General features: G+C 45.9%; 1 protein-coding gene across 17 annotated transcripts in view; it reads left to right on the top strand.

Moving 5' to 3' along the window:
* The window catches only part of CADPS (calcium dependent secretion activator), a 372,967-nt gene that overhangs the window by 89,925 nt on the left and 270,103 nt on the right, over nt 1-12,939 (top strand). For all 17 annotated transcript variants that reach the window (XM_030571245.1, XM_030571256.1, XM_030571246.1 and 14 more), the window contains exon 3: nt 10,165-10,497. In XM_030571245.1, the coding sequence (XP_030427105.1) occupies nt 10,165-10,497 (333 nt within the window). The remainder of the gene's footprint in view (nt 1-10,164; nt 10,498-12,939) is intronic.

A 12,939-nucleotide genomic window follows, 5' to 3' on the forward strand; every position in this document is an offset into this window, starting at 1 on the left:
TCAATACTTTAGTTTTTGTTTTCATCCCAAATTAGGGTGAAAACAAAGGTTGAAATAGAAAAATTACCTGTGAGGTACAAATTCCAATTTTTTTACATCGCTTTACTCATGGTTTGGTCAAGATTTGCAGAAGGCTGATCTCATGGCATGTAGGAGCTGTGAAGCATTGACTGGGAGTGAGGAAACTAGTGCAGGGATATCCAGCACACAAGCCAGTCCTTTAAATGCAGGATGTGTTTATCAAATAGCTAACTGAGCAACACAAAACTCACTGATACTAAAGAATTTATAAAGGTTACATTCAAAACTTATGAACCATGTAAAGAAGAATTCTAATCGAATGATGCATGTCACTTTCAATTCACTGTCAAATCTGCTTGCTATATTTTTGTTAACAGCCTCAGTGAGTACAGCAGAAAATATGATTCAAACCTTTGAATGTAGTTTCCACGCCGTAATGTGCCTTGGCACGCTCCAGACTGGAATACAATGGAATCTGCCAGAAGTGTACAAAATACATTCTTAATATTCAGGTTGCCTTGGAACTGGATCCTAAAATAAACTGGATGGCTGCGATATTCTTTGTTTGAAAGTTGACAGGCACCTTCTTAATATACAAAACTAGCCTGTATTTCATGATGTCTGAAAAAGACATCTAGACCCACATCTTCAGAAATATTGAGCCACAATCCTTTGAGGATCTGGATCATAATAGAATCATAGAATACCAGAGTTGGAAGGGACCTCAGGAAGTCATCTAGTCCAACCCCCTGCTCAAAGCAGGACCAATCCCCAACTAAATCATCCCAGCCAGGGCTTTGTCAAGCCTGACCTTAAAAACTTCTACAGAAGGAGATTCCACCACCTCCCTAGGTAACCCATTCCAGTGCTTCACCACCTGCCTAGTGAAAAAGTTTTTCCTAATATCCAACCTAAGCCTCCTCCACTGCAACTTGAGACCATTACTCGCTGTTCTGTCATCCGCTACCACGGAGAACAGTCTAGATCCATCCTCTTTGGAACCCCCTTTCAGGTAGTTGAAAGCAGCTATCAAATCCCCCCTCATTCTTCTCTTCTGCAGACTAAACAATCCCAGTTCCTCCAGCGTCTCCTCGTAAGTCATGTGCTCCAGCCCCCTAATCATTTTTGTTGCCCTCCAATTTTTCCACATCCTTCTTGTAGTGTGGGGCCCAAAACTGGACACAGTACTCCAGATGAGGCCTCACCAATGTCAAATAGAGGAGGATGATCACATTCTTCGATCTGCTGGCAATACCTCTACTTATACAGCCCAAAATGCCCTTAGACTTCTTGGCAACAAGGGCACACCGTTGTCTCATATCCAGCTTCTCGTACACTGTAACCCGTAGGTCCTTTTCTGCAGCACTGCTGCCCTAGTCTGTAGCAGTGCATGGGATTCTTTCGTCCTAAGTGCAGAACTCTGCACTTGTCCCGTTGAACCTCATCAGGTTTCTTTTTGGCCCAATCCTCTAATTTATCTAGGTCCCTCTGTATCCTATCCCTACCCTCCAGCGTATCTACCACTCCTCCCAGTTTAGTGTCATCCGCAAACTTGCCGAGAGTGCAGTCCACGCCATCCTCTGGATCATTAATGAAGATTATTGAACAAAACTGACCCCAGGACCAACCGTTGGGGCACTCCGCTTGATACCGGCTGCCAACTAGACATGGAGCCATTGATCACTAGCCGTTGAGCCTGACAATCTAGCCAGCTTTCTATCCACCTTATAGTCCATTCATCCAGCCCATATGTCTTTAACTTGCTGGCAAAAATACTGTGGGAGACCATATCAAAAGCTTTGCAAAAGTCAAGGAATAACACATCCACTGCTTTCCACTCATCCACAGATCCAGTTATCTCCTCATAGAAGGCAATTTGGTTAGTCAGGCTTGATTTCCCCTTGATGAATCCATGCTGACTGTTCCTAATCACTTCCCTCTCCTCTAAGTGCTTCAGAAATGATTCCTTGAGGACCTGCTCCAAAATTTTTCCAGGGACTGAGATGAGGCTGACTGGCTGGTAATTCCCCAGATCCTCCTCCTTCCCTTTTTTAAAGATGGGCTCTACATTATCCTTTTTCCAGTCATCCGGGACTTCCCCCGATCGCCATGAGTTTTCAAAGATAATGGCCAATGGTCTACAATCACATCTGCCAACTCCTTTAGCACCCTCGGATGCAACGCATCTGTCCCCATGGATTTATGCTTATCCAGCTTTTCTAAATAGTCTCGAACCACTTCTTTCTCCACAGAGGGCTGGTCACCTCCTCCCCATACTCTGCTGCCAGTGCAGCAGTCTGGGAGCTGATCTTGTTTGTGAAAACAGAGGCAAAAAAGCACTGAGTAGATTAGCTTTTTCCACATCCTCTGTCACTAGGCTGCCTCCCTCATTGAATAAGGGGCCCACACTTTCCTTCACTTTCTTCTTGTTGCTAACATACCTGAAGAAACCCTTCTTGTTACTCTTAACATCTCTTTGCTAGCTGCAACTCCAAGTGTGGTTTGTACCTCAAAGGGACTAGATTCCCATCAATTCAGCTTGTATCCAAACTCACTGTTGTCAAGGTCCAATAGGAAGATTATTGTATATAAGGTGAGAGTGCCCTAAATTTAAAAAAAAAAATGGGGGAGGGGGACAGATTTTTTTACATTCCTCAGTGAAACAGCGCACTGAGTTCTGTGTTACTTCAAATGTCAAACTATGCTCACCGCCTCGCATTAAAATCTGAAAATTAATTAAAATGTAACTGCTGTTTATGCTCAAGGGCAGTCTGGAGACTTGAGCAAATGAAAAAAAGGCTGTAACTTTTATGGAAGAGCCAGAGAAACTGTAACATGGCTGTGTGTGCTTTTCCCCTAGCTATGACATCATCAGGGTACTCTGCATCTAACCCAAACTGAACTCAAAAGCAGTGTCATAGCTACCTTGAATCAGACCACCTTTCTCAACGCACTGAATGGCCACTGTGTCTGTTCCTTTTACCTTTCGTAGCCTTTAAATGGAAATCTGTGTTTGGAGTTTACACCAGGGACAATAACTAGCAGTTCCTATGGCACTGCCTCCTTGTTTTACCGTCAGGGAAACTGAAGCACAGAGGGGCAGTGAGTTGTCTGTGGTCATCCAGTATCAGAGCTGGGAATAGACCCTATGTCTGAGTTTCAGTCCACTGGACCATGCTGCTTCCCTGATTGTGTTTGGTTCCTGGCTCATGTGCCTGGCTCTTAGCAGGGAGTTGGAAAGTATAGACCCCAAAAACCATTAAGCACCATACCCCCTCCTGGATTCAAAGGTTGGTGCTTTAATATCCAGTGTGCCCTGAGGGTAAGGCCAGGTACCAATAAGTTGGGAGGAAAGCCCTTTGCTCCCTCTACTGTGTGCCTCCAAATCGGGGACCATGGCCATGTCCCTTGCCCACACACCTTAGGGTGCAAGCCACCCAAAGGGAGGTATGTAGAAATGGTCTCAGTCTGCCTCCTCTGCTCATACCAGCAGATCTAGGGAGGCACATGTTGGATCTTCTGATGAGGTGATGCAGCAGGCAGGCTCCCTGCACCATGGGGTGCTCCAGGAGGAGGTGTTTCCCTTTTGGTTAGCTCCATGCACCTCTCTGGGCAGCATTGCCTGGCCCAATGGCACCATGTGCTGCTTGCTCGCCTTTGACTACAGTGCTCATTGACAGGCCATTAACACCTCTTCCAAGCAGCAGTGTGCCAAGCACAAGCCCTCTGCCATGTGGTTCTTTCTACCTCTTGAGCTCCTCCACTGCATCTTCTCTTGGTGTCTTTATTGCTCTCTACGAACTGCAGTTAAACATTGCACCCAGACTAAGCCATCTCCAAATGAACAATGTGGGGTTGGCTCCCTTTGGGAAGCAGGTGTTTGTCCAGTGGAAATGTAGGGTATGTCTACACAGCAACCAGGAGGTGTGATTGCAGCTTGTGTAGACATTCACAAGCCATCTGGCCCTAGCCACACATGATCCTGGGTGTGTACACATCCTATGCTGCCATGGCTTCACTGCTGTTGGTTCAAAGCTAGATCAAAGATTCAGTCACACCTCCCAGCTGCCGTGCAGACATACCCTTAATATAAAGGGAGGGTGGCACAGCAGAGTAACAAGATTGCAGGACCAGTGAACTGTTGTCCTGCTTCCTTCCAGTTCTTTATTAAGGAGCAGGGTGAGGAGCTTGTTTATGACAAACACAAACGAGGTGGTTTTCAATAGAGAGAGGGGGATGGTGGATAAATCAGACCAGCTGACTAATCCACTGTTCTTTTTGTATATTTTTATCTAGAGACTATTCTATATTGCTGCCTATTTCCCACAATCATTTCTCTTGAATGTCCCTTTAGTTTACATTTATGCATTAGTTTCAGAGTAGCAGCCGTGTTAGTTTGTATCCGCAAAAAGAACAAGTATTTGTTAGTCTCTTAAGTGCCACAAGTACTCTTGTTATTTATGCATTAGAAATCCGTATACCCAACACCGTGGTTGGATAGCCTGAAGAATCACAGGATTTGCTTTGGGTGTGGGCGAAACTTTTTTTAGTCAGTCTGGAAACTTTATTACTGACAATCCCGACACAGACATAGTCAGTATTCCAGGTTTGAAAGATTCCTCTGAACATTCCTATGCAGTGTTAACATGTAGCTTACTCTGTTCTCTGCATTTTGTCCCCTTACCAACATTCTGTCATCGGAGAATGAAAGAGGAACAGATTAAATGTGGGGAGCCGGCGAGCTGTTTGATTTCCTTGTTCTGGTTGCATGGAATTGGCGATGGTCTCTTCCGTCATTCGACTTGGGCATATGTGAGCAATAATTTTATGAAGAAAGAGGTGTTTTTTTTCTACTATACCAGATTGATTAATGCTAATCTCTACAGCACTGCCATCAGATGAAAAGTCTAGTGAACTGCGCAGGCTGCGCCGGGGGAGTTGCAAAACAGCTGTAATGCTGTAGAAGTATTGCAAACGCCCACTGGGACAAGCAGACTTCCACAAATAGCAGTGCAGGGAGCCAGTCCCTTTTAGCTGACCGGCTTTTTACAACCTAGCCGCACCCTGCTCAGCCCACCTTAGCGTAGATACTCAGTAGAGTAGAGATCAGACTTTTTGAACATAGGACAAGAAAGTCTTACATGCTTTCTCCTGTTCACAGGATTCTTTGTTCAAAATGTTTTCAGTCGCAAGGATCCTGCAGTGGAACAAAGGACTGAAGCCTAATCACCCAGCTCATGCTGCAACTCCCACAGCAGTCACTGGGGGCTGGTCTACACTACAGGGGAAAATCGATCTTAGATACGCAACTTCAGCTACGTGAATAACGTAGCTGAAGTCGAAGTATCTAAGATCGAGTTACTCACCGTCCTCACGGCACGGGATCGATGTCCGCAGCTCCCCCTGCCGATGGCCGCAACTCCTGTTCGGGTTGGTGGAGTTACGGAATCGATATAAGTGGCTTGAGGGGATTGATATATCGCGTCTAGAGTGAGACTCAATATATCCATCCTCGAGCAATCAATTGCTACCCGCGATATGGCGGTAGTGAAGATGTACCCTGGGATTACACGTGCAATTGGCAGACGGGACTTGCTTCAAATGCATCACACTTCTGTATCCCCTCAATAAAAAACATTCTTCATGAACAGGGTGGAGCCCTTCTGGCCTGGCTGTTACCTGGAAATCATGTTATGTTCTGACCCGGTAATGCTGACCAGGCACAGCTGCTGCCATTTAGACATCCAGGTACCTGATTACATCAGCACTTACACCCATTACCTTTTCCATTGTTAATCATAAAACTGAAAGCCTGGATTTAAGTCATACTATAAATGGCCATTTTACACAGGAATGGTTTAATGGGTGTTTTGTTGCACTGTTTGAATACTCATGACCTTTAATATATTAACCAGCTGAAAACCTTCATCTCATTTTTGCTACTTCCCTTTATCTGCTCAGTAGCTGACCGGAGACCGAGAGTTATAACTAATCTATATAAGGCCTAGGCTTTGTCAATAGACATGCCAATAGGAAATGGCTGACTTCATAGTGAAAGAAGTGTTTGGTTTTCTTTTAATAAACACTGACACACATACACCCATTAGAACTTTGCAAAGGTATTCTTTCTTAGCCTGCCATATTCATACTGGACATCCCAGAGCCCTCTGAGTACATGACTGATTTCCCAAGAAAGATGCACAGTCTTCATGACAAACCAATTTTCCATATGCAATTGTGTCAGCCTCTCTTCGTATCTCCCCAGTTCCCTTCTCTGCCTCACTTGCTGCGTTCATCGTTTTCTGATGTCCAGCACCTCCAACCCCAATGTCGTTTATGGATTACCTCCTGCCTGGACCAGCTGATCACATGTCTGTGCTGGCCAAGAGCTCTTGAATTGCTGCTTTTTCTAAGTGGCATTTCGTTCCCCTGGCTCTGAGGGTTGCCTAAAAAACTGTCGTGTTACTTGGAATGAGCAATAAATGTAACCTCATTTCACCAGTGAGGAGAAGGTCACACTGCGTTGCTTCACTGGCCCTGCCCTTAGATCTGACTCACCACAAGATAAATGCTCTTACCGTCAACAGACAGGTTGTATAAGTAAAAGTCAAAGTGGCCACTGCTGAACTTCCAGTGCAGAATCAGTGCCATTTCAGGAACACCAGAGGATGAATTTCCAAGTCCCCCTTTCACACCTGCTGCTGATGTTACCCAGCTGAAAAAGGCAAAGTTGGAGAAGGGTTTGTGAGCGTGCCCTGGACATGAGTAACTCTGGGATCAGAGTCCGGCCTGGTCTCAGCACGTGTGTAGGGAGGGAGCAGGCTCTCTGCCTCTCTCTCCTGAGCATTTGCACACTCGTGACAAGCACTGTGCTCTTTATGGACTAAGCCCATCTCCCTTCCCTGACAGATGCATCTGAGAACATAAGCCCATCAAACAGCTGTGGATGCTCTGAATGCCACACTGAAACACCTGTGGAGTGGTGTAAAAACCTGCCATGTCCTCAGGTCATCCCTGAGGTCTTTAATTATTGAGAGCTCATTGCTATCCCCCACCCCACCACCGCCTGCACAGCTTCCTCCACTGTGCTGTACTCCTGTCATCCTCTGCTTCATGAATAAACAACTGTTTGTACTCTCCAGGCAGCCATAAGCACCGCTCTCGTTTGGGAAGTGGAAAGGAGTCACGCTTTCCCCATGTCCCCTACATTGCTGTTCATGCAGCATTTCCTGCTCTCCACGGCCTGCATTGTCTTGACCCTTCTTGTAGCAGGGAGAATATTCTCACCTATATCTGGTCCGCATCTTTTTATCTTACCCCTCCATGTGCTGGGCAATAATCTCTTTTACAACATGAGACTCACAAGGCTGAATCAAAATGCACCCTGGGTGTAACAGCCTCTGGTTCAATGGAGTTACACATAGGCAGTGGGTATAAGAGCCAGGGGAAGTCAAGCCTCCCCACCAGCCTCATCCTCTTCTCCTGCCTCGTGGGAGGGGGTGAAGAGGTAAGTGTGAGCAGCCAGCCAAAGGGCAGGGTGGGTGGGGGCAAAGAAGCACATGAGTGGCCGGATGGCTCAGCTGACTGGTGGGCAGACAGACGGGGTGAAGAGGCATGGCAGGGGGAGGAGAGGATGATGAGGTGTGCATGTGATTGGGGGGGCCTCGGGAAGGGTGTGAAGAGGCATGGTCATGGGGAGCCTCTGGGAGAGGGTGGAAAAGGGGTTGGGGCAGAGCAGGGCAGGCTCTGGGGCAGTAGGCTGAGTGGGGGGGCGGTTTCGGAGCAGGGTCCCGTCCAGATGCACACCATCTCCCCAATTGAGTGATCGCATGCTGCTCATGGAGTTACAGCAGGAATGAATTTGCCCTTTTCTGACTATGCTGTAGAATATGCTACTTTTTTATTTTATTTATTTGATGATATGAATTCTCTGAGTTAGCCATTGGTTTACAAAGATCAGAAGCGTTCCCCCCATCTTTTGCTGCTGTTTTCCCCCTTTGGTTTGACCACACTACTGCAATGTTGCTTATTGGTCCTAAGTAGGGGGGATAAAATCTCAGCATATGAGAGCTTCTGGAGACTCTTTTGCCAATGTATTATTTATTTCAGAAGGCGTTCTTGAAGCACAACTACCTTTACATAAATAGTTCATCTCCATGATGTAGAATCCTGTCTCTCTTGCTATCTCAGCAGGACAGTCTGCTGCTGAGGTCTGCCTCAGTTCAGTAGCCTACTGTGGGCATCTGCCACTTCCTTCAGACAGAAGGATAAGTTGATGTCATGATGTATGGAATCAAAGTCTGTCTTAAACCAAGTTGGGTTTATTATAGGATCTACACCTACAAATTTACACCCAGCTTAAGTTGCAGCGTTGTCTCCTCTCTTTATTGGGGAATACTCACTTTTATGAGTAAACTTGTATCATTACAGTCGGCAGCCATTTAAAAACCTGAACCAGTGAGAGCCTGGAAAGTGTGTTGAATGGAACTTTGTCGTGCCGGATATGGGACTACAGCCAACTTCAGGGGCCGAGGCTGGAACTCAGACTAACACTATGGAGATTTCAGAGCTGTCCATTCCAGCTCTGTCATCTGTTAGTGAGATCTCAAGCTTCCAGCAGTTTTCCAGTTCAGCCACCGCTCTCTAGGGTGAATGCCATCACCTCACGCACCTTTGAAGATGGAGATGTATTGTTTTCTCCTCAAGGGAGGAATCTGTGTGAGCAATTCTCCTCTCCTGGATGGATTCTTTTCCTTCATCCTTTAATCTCTCCCATCTCTGTGGGGAACTGGTCAGTGCTGACAGGGCGTGCCTAGGAATGGAAGAGTGTGAAGAGATATTTTTAATGTAGTGGCTGTCACCGCCCCAAACACTATTCATCTTTATTGCCTGCCCTCTGCATGCTCATACAGCAGATGAAACAAAGCCCACTGTGAACCATGAGAATGTGAAACAGTTAGATAGGTTGCTAGCCCTTACCTACTGCTATGGATTCAACCAAGTGGCCAGCTCTGAAGTAGTGTCCTGTCTCTGGAGTCATAGATCTCAATTAAAAAATTGTCACAACAGTTCACAGTTGCCTGCTGTGTGCAATCTGTGGAGGCCTTTCTGTTCTGGGGCTAGGGCTCGGAAGGGGAGTTTGGTGCCCAGCTTACATGCTGAGATTGTACTAATGGATGGAAGGATCAGGGTGCAGGAGCTCTGTTGTATCCCAGCAGCGTTCCAGCCCCATGATGCTTCTCTGTTAGTTGCCAGGTTATTGCCATGTATTTAAAATTACATTTAAATACTTACTGGTTAAAGGAGCCAAATAGCAAGGATCATATTAAGATTTTAAGGCAGCTTCTTCCATCGGTGTTATCCCAGAGTAACCCCACAGAAGTCAAGGGAGAAAGCAAAGGTGTGGCAGTGCGCATGCACACACAAACCCCACGTGGACCAGCTAGTGCAGATCAGCATTGCTCCATGGACTTTTTTCTTTCTTTTTACACCAGCTGAGGGGTCTGGCCCTGTATGGCCAGGATCTAGCCCAGTGATACATTTCAGAGCCATGCAGCAGACAAATTTTATCCTGTGCGTTTTGACTGCTTCACCTGCCAACTGATCTACTCTGCTTCCTAGCATTGTTCTAATATTCCAAACTTCTGAGCAGCTCGAAACCGCTGCTCTCATTGTGGAGTGTCAGATGACTGGCAACTTGTTAGACTGATGTAAACAGCCTAGCTCCACTGATTTCAGTGGAGTTAGTCCAGGTTTACACTGGAATGTGGTTGGAGGACGGTAAGTACACAATAGTTCTTTTGTCACAACAGTAGCTAGAACTAAAATATGCTCCTGCATACGGAGCGGTATTTAGGTATTTGATGCAACGTGACTATGACATGAGGTGCAGTCCTGATTACATCAAAATGCTTTTGCTTAGTGGTCTGGCTTCATTACATCTCGAAGTCCAAACGTGACCTTTCTCGTCTAGCAGTGCTTGACTGCTGCATGGGGAATTGGAAAGTAGTGTATAAATAAGTTCGCTTCGGGGCCTGCAGAGCTTCATATAGACAAACCGGGTTTTAATGATGCTTTACAGTAATTGGTGACTACAAAATGGAGTCACTTTTTCCCCCCCCGCCTCTCTCTCTCTCCGTGCAGGTGTTTCTGAAAAGCGATCGCGTGGCCCGGATGGTGCAGAGCGGGGGTTGTTCTGCAAATGACTCCCGAGAAGTTTTCAAGAAGCACATTGAGAAGAGGGTGCGCAGCCTGCCTGAGATCGACGGCCTCAGCAAGGAAACGGTTCTCAGCTCTTGGATGGCAAAATTCGACACTATTTACCGCGGTGAAGAGGATCCACGCAAACAGCAGGCCAGGATGACTGCCAGTGCTGCCTCAGAGCTGATCCTCAGCAAGGAACAGCTGTACGAAATGTTCCAGAATATCTTGGGAATCAAGAAATTTGAGCATCAGCTGCTTTACAATGCGTGTCAGGTAAGGGTCCCTCCCCATCTCAGGGGATCTAGTCTTTGATGGTACCTTATGCATCATTTTGCCGTCATTATCTTTGCCTTTATGCTGCCAGCTTGCCAGTATGGAGGAGAAGCACACATCAGTGCATCCTATAGGAAATCATATTAGTATTTGAATTTCAGATGCACAAGGGGTGAACATTTTACACAAACTTGCTTATTGAGATTGTGCTGGATTGTCTGTGACCTGTGCACTGTTGTGAAGCTGTCAATAACCTAGTCCCAAATTTGGACCTTAGCATCCAAAATATGGGGGTTAGCATAAAAATCTCCAAGCTTAGTTACCAGCTTGGACCTGGTACTGCTGCCACCACCCAAAAAATTAGTGTGTTTTGGGGCACTCTGGTCCCCACAAAAACCTTCCCTGGGGACCCCAAGACCCAAATCCCTTGAGTCTCACAACAAAGGGAAATAAACCTTTTCCCTTCCCCCCCCCAGGTGTTCCTGGAGAGATACACAGACACAAGCTCTGTGAATCTAAACAGAGGGAATCCACCCTCTCTAATTCCAGTCCTGGAAACAAAAGCACTTCCCTCTTCACCCAGAGGGAATGCAAAGTAAGGCTAGTACATCTAACACACACAGGTCTCCCCTAACTTCTTCCTCCCACCAATTCCCTGGTGAGCTGCAGACTCAATTCCCTGGAGTTCCTCACTAAAGAAAAAACTCCAACAGGTTTTAAAAGAAAGCTTTATATAAAAAAGAAAGAAAAATATATAAAACTGGTCTCTCTGTATTAAGGTGACAAATACAGGGTCAATTGCTTAAAAGAATATTGAATAAACAGCCTTATTCAAAAAGAATACAATTCAAAGCACTCCAGCAACTATAGACATCTAAATACAAAAGGAAAACAATAACCCTTATTGTTTTTATGTTCTCTGTACTCACAACTTGGAAACAGAAGATTAGAAAGCAGGAAATAGAAATCACTTCTCAAAGCTGAGAGAGATTCAGGCAGAAGACAAAGAACTCAGACACAAACTTCCCTCCACCCAGAGTTGAAAAAAATCCTGTTTCCTGATTGGTCCTCTGGTCAGGTGCTTCAGGTTACTTTTTTTTTTTCAGGTGAAAGAGACATTAACCCTTAGCTATCTGTTTATGACAGAAACTAATAAGGCTAAGCAATAAACAAATCCTACTACTCTCACTCATGCCTGACCCCAGTGGGACCACTCCAGGAGTTAAGGGAGGCAGGATTTACTACCTAATCCTTGCTGCTTGTGGTACCACTGGCTGGGCAGGTAAGGGTCTCTGGGCTTCCACTCCATTCTTCCCCCTTTCTCAGTCCCTCTGCCTGTGTGTAAAGGGACAGTGGGTGGTGAAGAGGGGGCAGGAATGCATGGTGGGGTATGGAGAGAGGTGAGATAAGAGGAGAAACAAATGGAACTGGAAGGAGATCATGCTTGTAGGCTTTAAATTTGAGCTCAGGCAGCTCTTTGTTCCTCTGTGTGAGAATTTGCTCTAGGAATGATTTTGAGGCAGGGCTCTGTCTGTGTTCTGCCGGAGGCCAGACTACATGATCACAGTGCTCCCTTCTGGCTTTGGAATCTATGAACCGTTTGAGGTTCACTAACCATTGTTTGCAGCTTTGCTGTGCTCCATCCAACTTGTAATTACATCTCCTTGTCTGGTTTGATTAACCACGGCTTTGTCTTCACTGCTAAAAGAGGTGAGTTTTTACTGCAGGATAACTAACACAGGTTCCTTGTCCTCCTGTAAAATCCTAGTGGAGACAAGGCACCTGTAGAGTTTATCACGAGGTACCTAGGTGAGGTCAGCGACGGGCAAAGTACAGTGCTGTCCTCCCCTAGCTACCTCGGGATAAACACTACAGGTGCCTCATCTCTGCTGGGATTGTACAGCTGGACAGCTAACGCATATTACTCATCTCCTGTTTCCCCTGTCTTCTTGGCAGCGGAGACTTACTCTTAGATGGAATATTTAGGGATCCTCTGAATGCAGACTCTGCAACAGTAACCAATAGGACATTCACTAAAAATACCCTCCAAGCTATTTCCAAGGAAGACTGAGATCTTGGCCTCCCCACTGTATGGAGAACAAAATGATTTTATCACTTTCTCCCCTTGTTTTGGTAATTTGTGCCCCGTAAGGATGAATTTTGCACCATTTCCTGTTCTCCTAGTTCAGATGATCCCTGGAGCCAGTTCTGTCATCCATTCCCCCGCCCTCAACTGCAATTCTTGGCATTTCCATTTTCAAGACGGGGTATTTGCTGTGCCATGTTTTCCCCTCCTGACTAAATTAATTCTCTCCTTTCACTGCCCCCCTCCTTTTCATCTCAATCATTTAAAAAAAAGAGAGAGAGAAATGTGTGAAAATGAAAAAGGATCTAATTGGCATTACAGCTCTGGTAACAACATGGCTTCTTGGCAGAGACTCT

This window comes from Gopherus evgoodei, chromosome 7 (genome assembly GCF_007399415.2).
Source record: "Gopherus evgoodei ecotype Sinaloan lineage chromosome 7, rGopEvg1_v1.p, whole genome shotgun sequence".
NCBI classification, from domain to species: domain Eukaryota; kingdom Metazoa; phylum Chordata; order Testudines; family Testudinidae; genus Gopherus; species Gopherus evgoodei.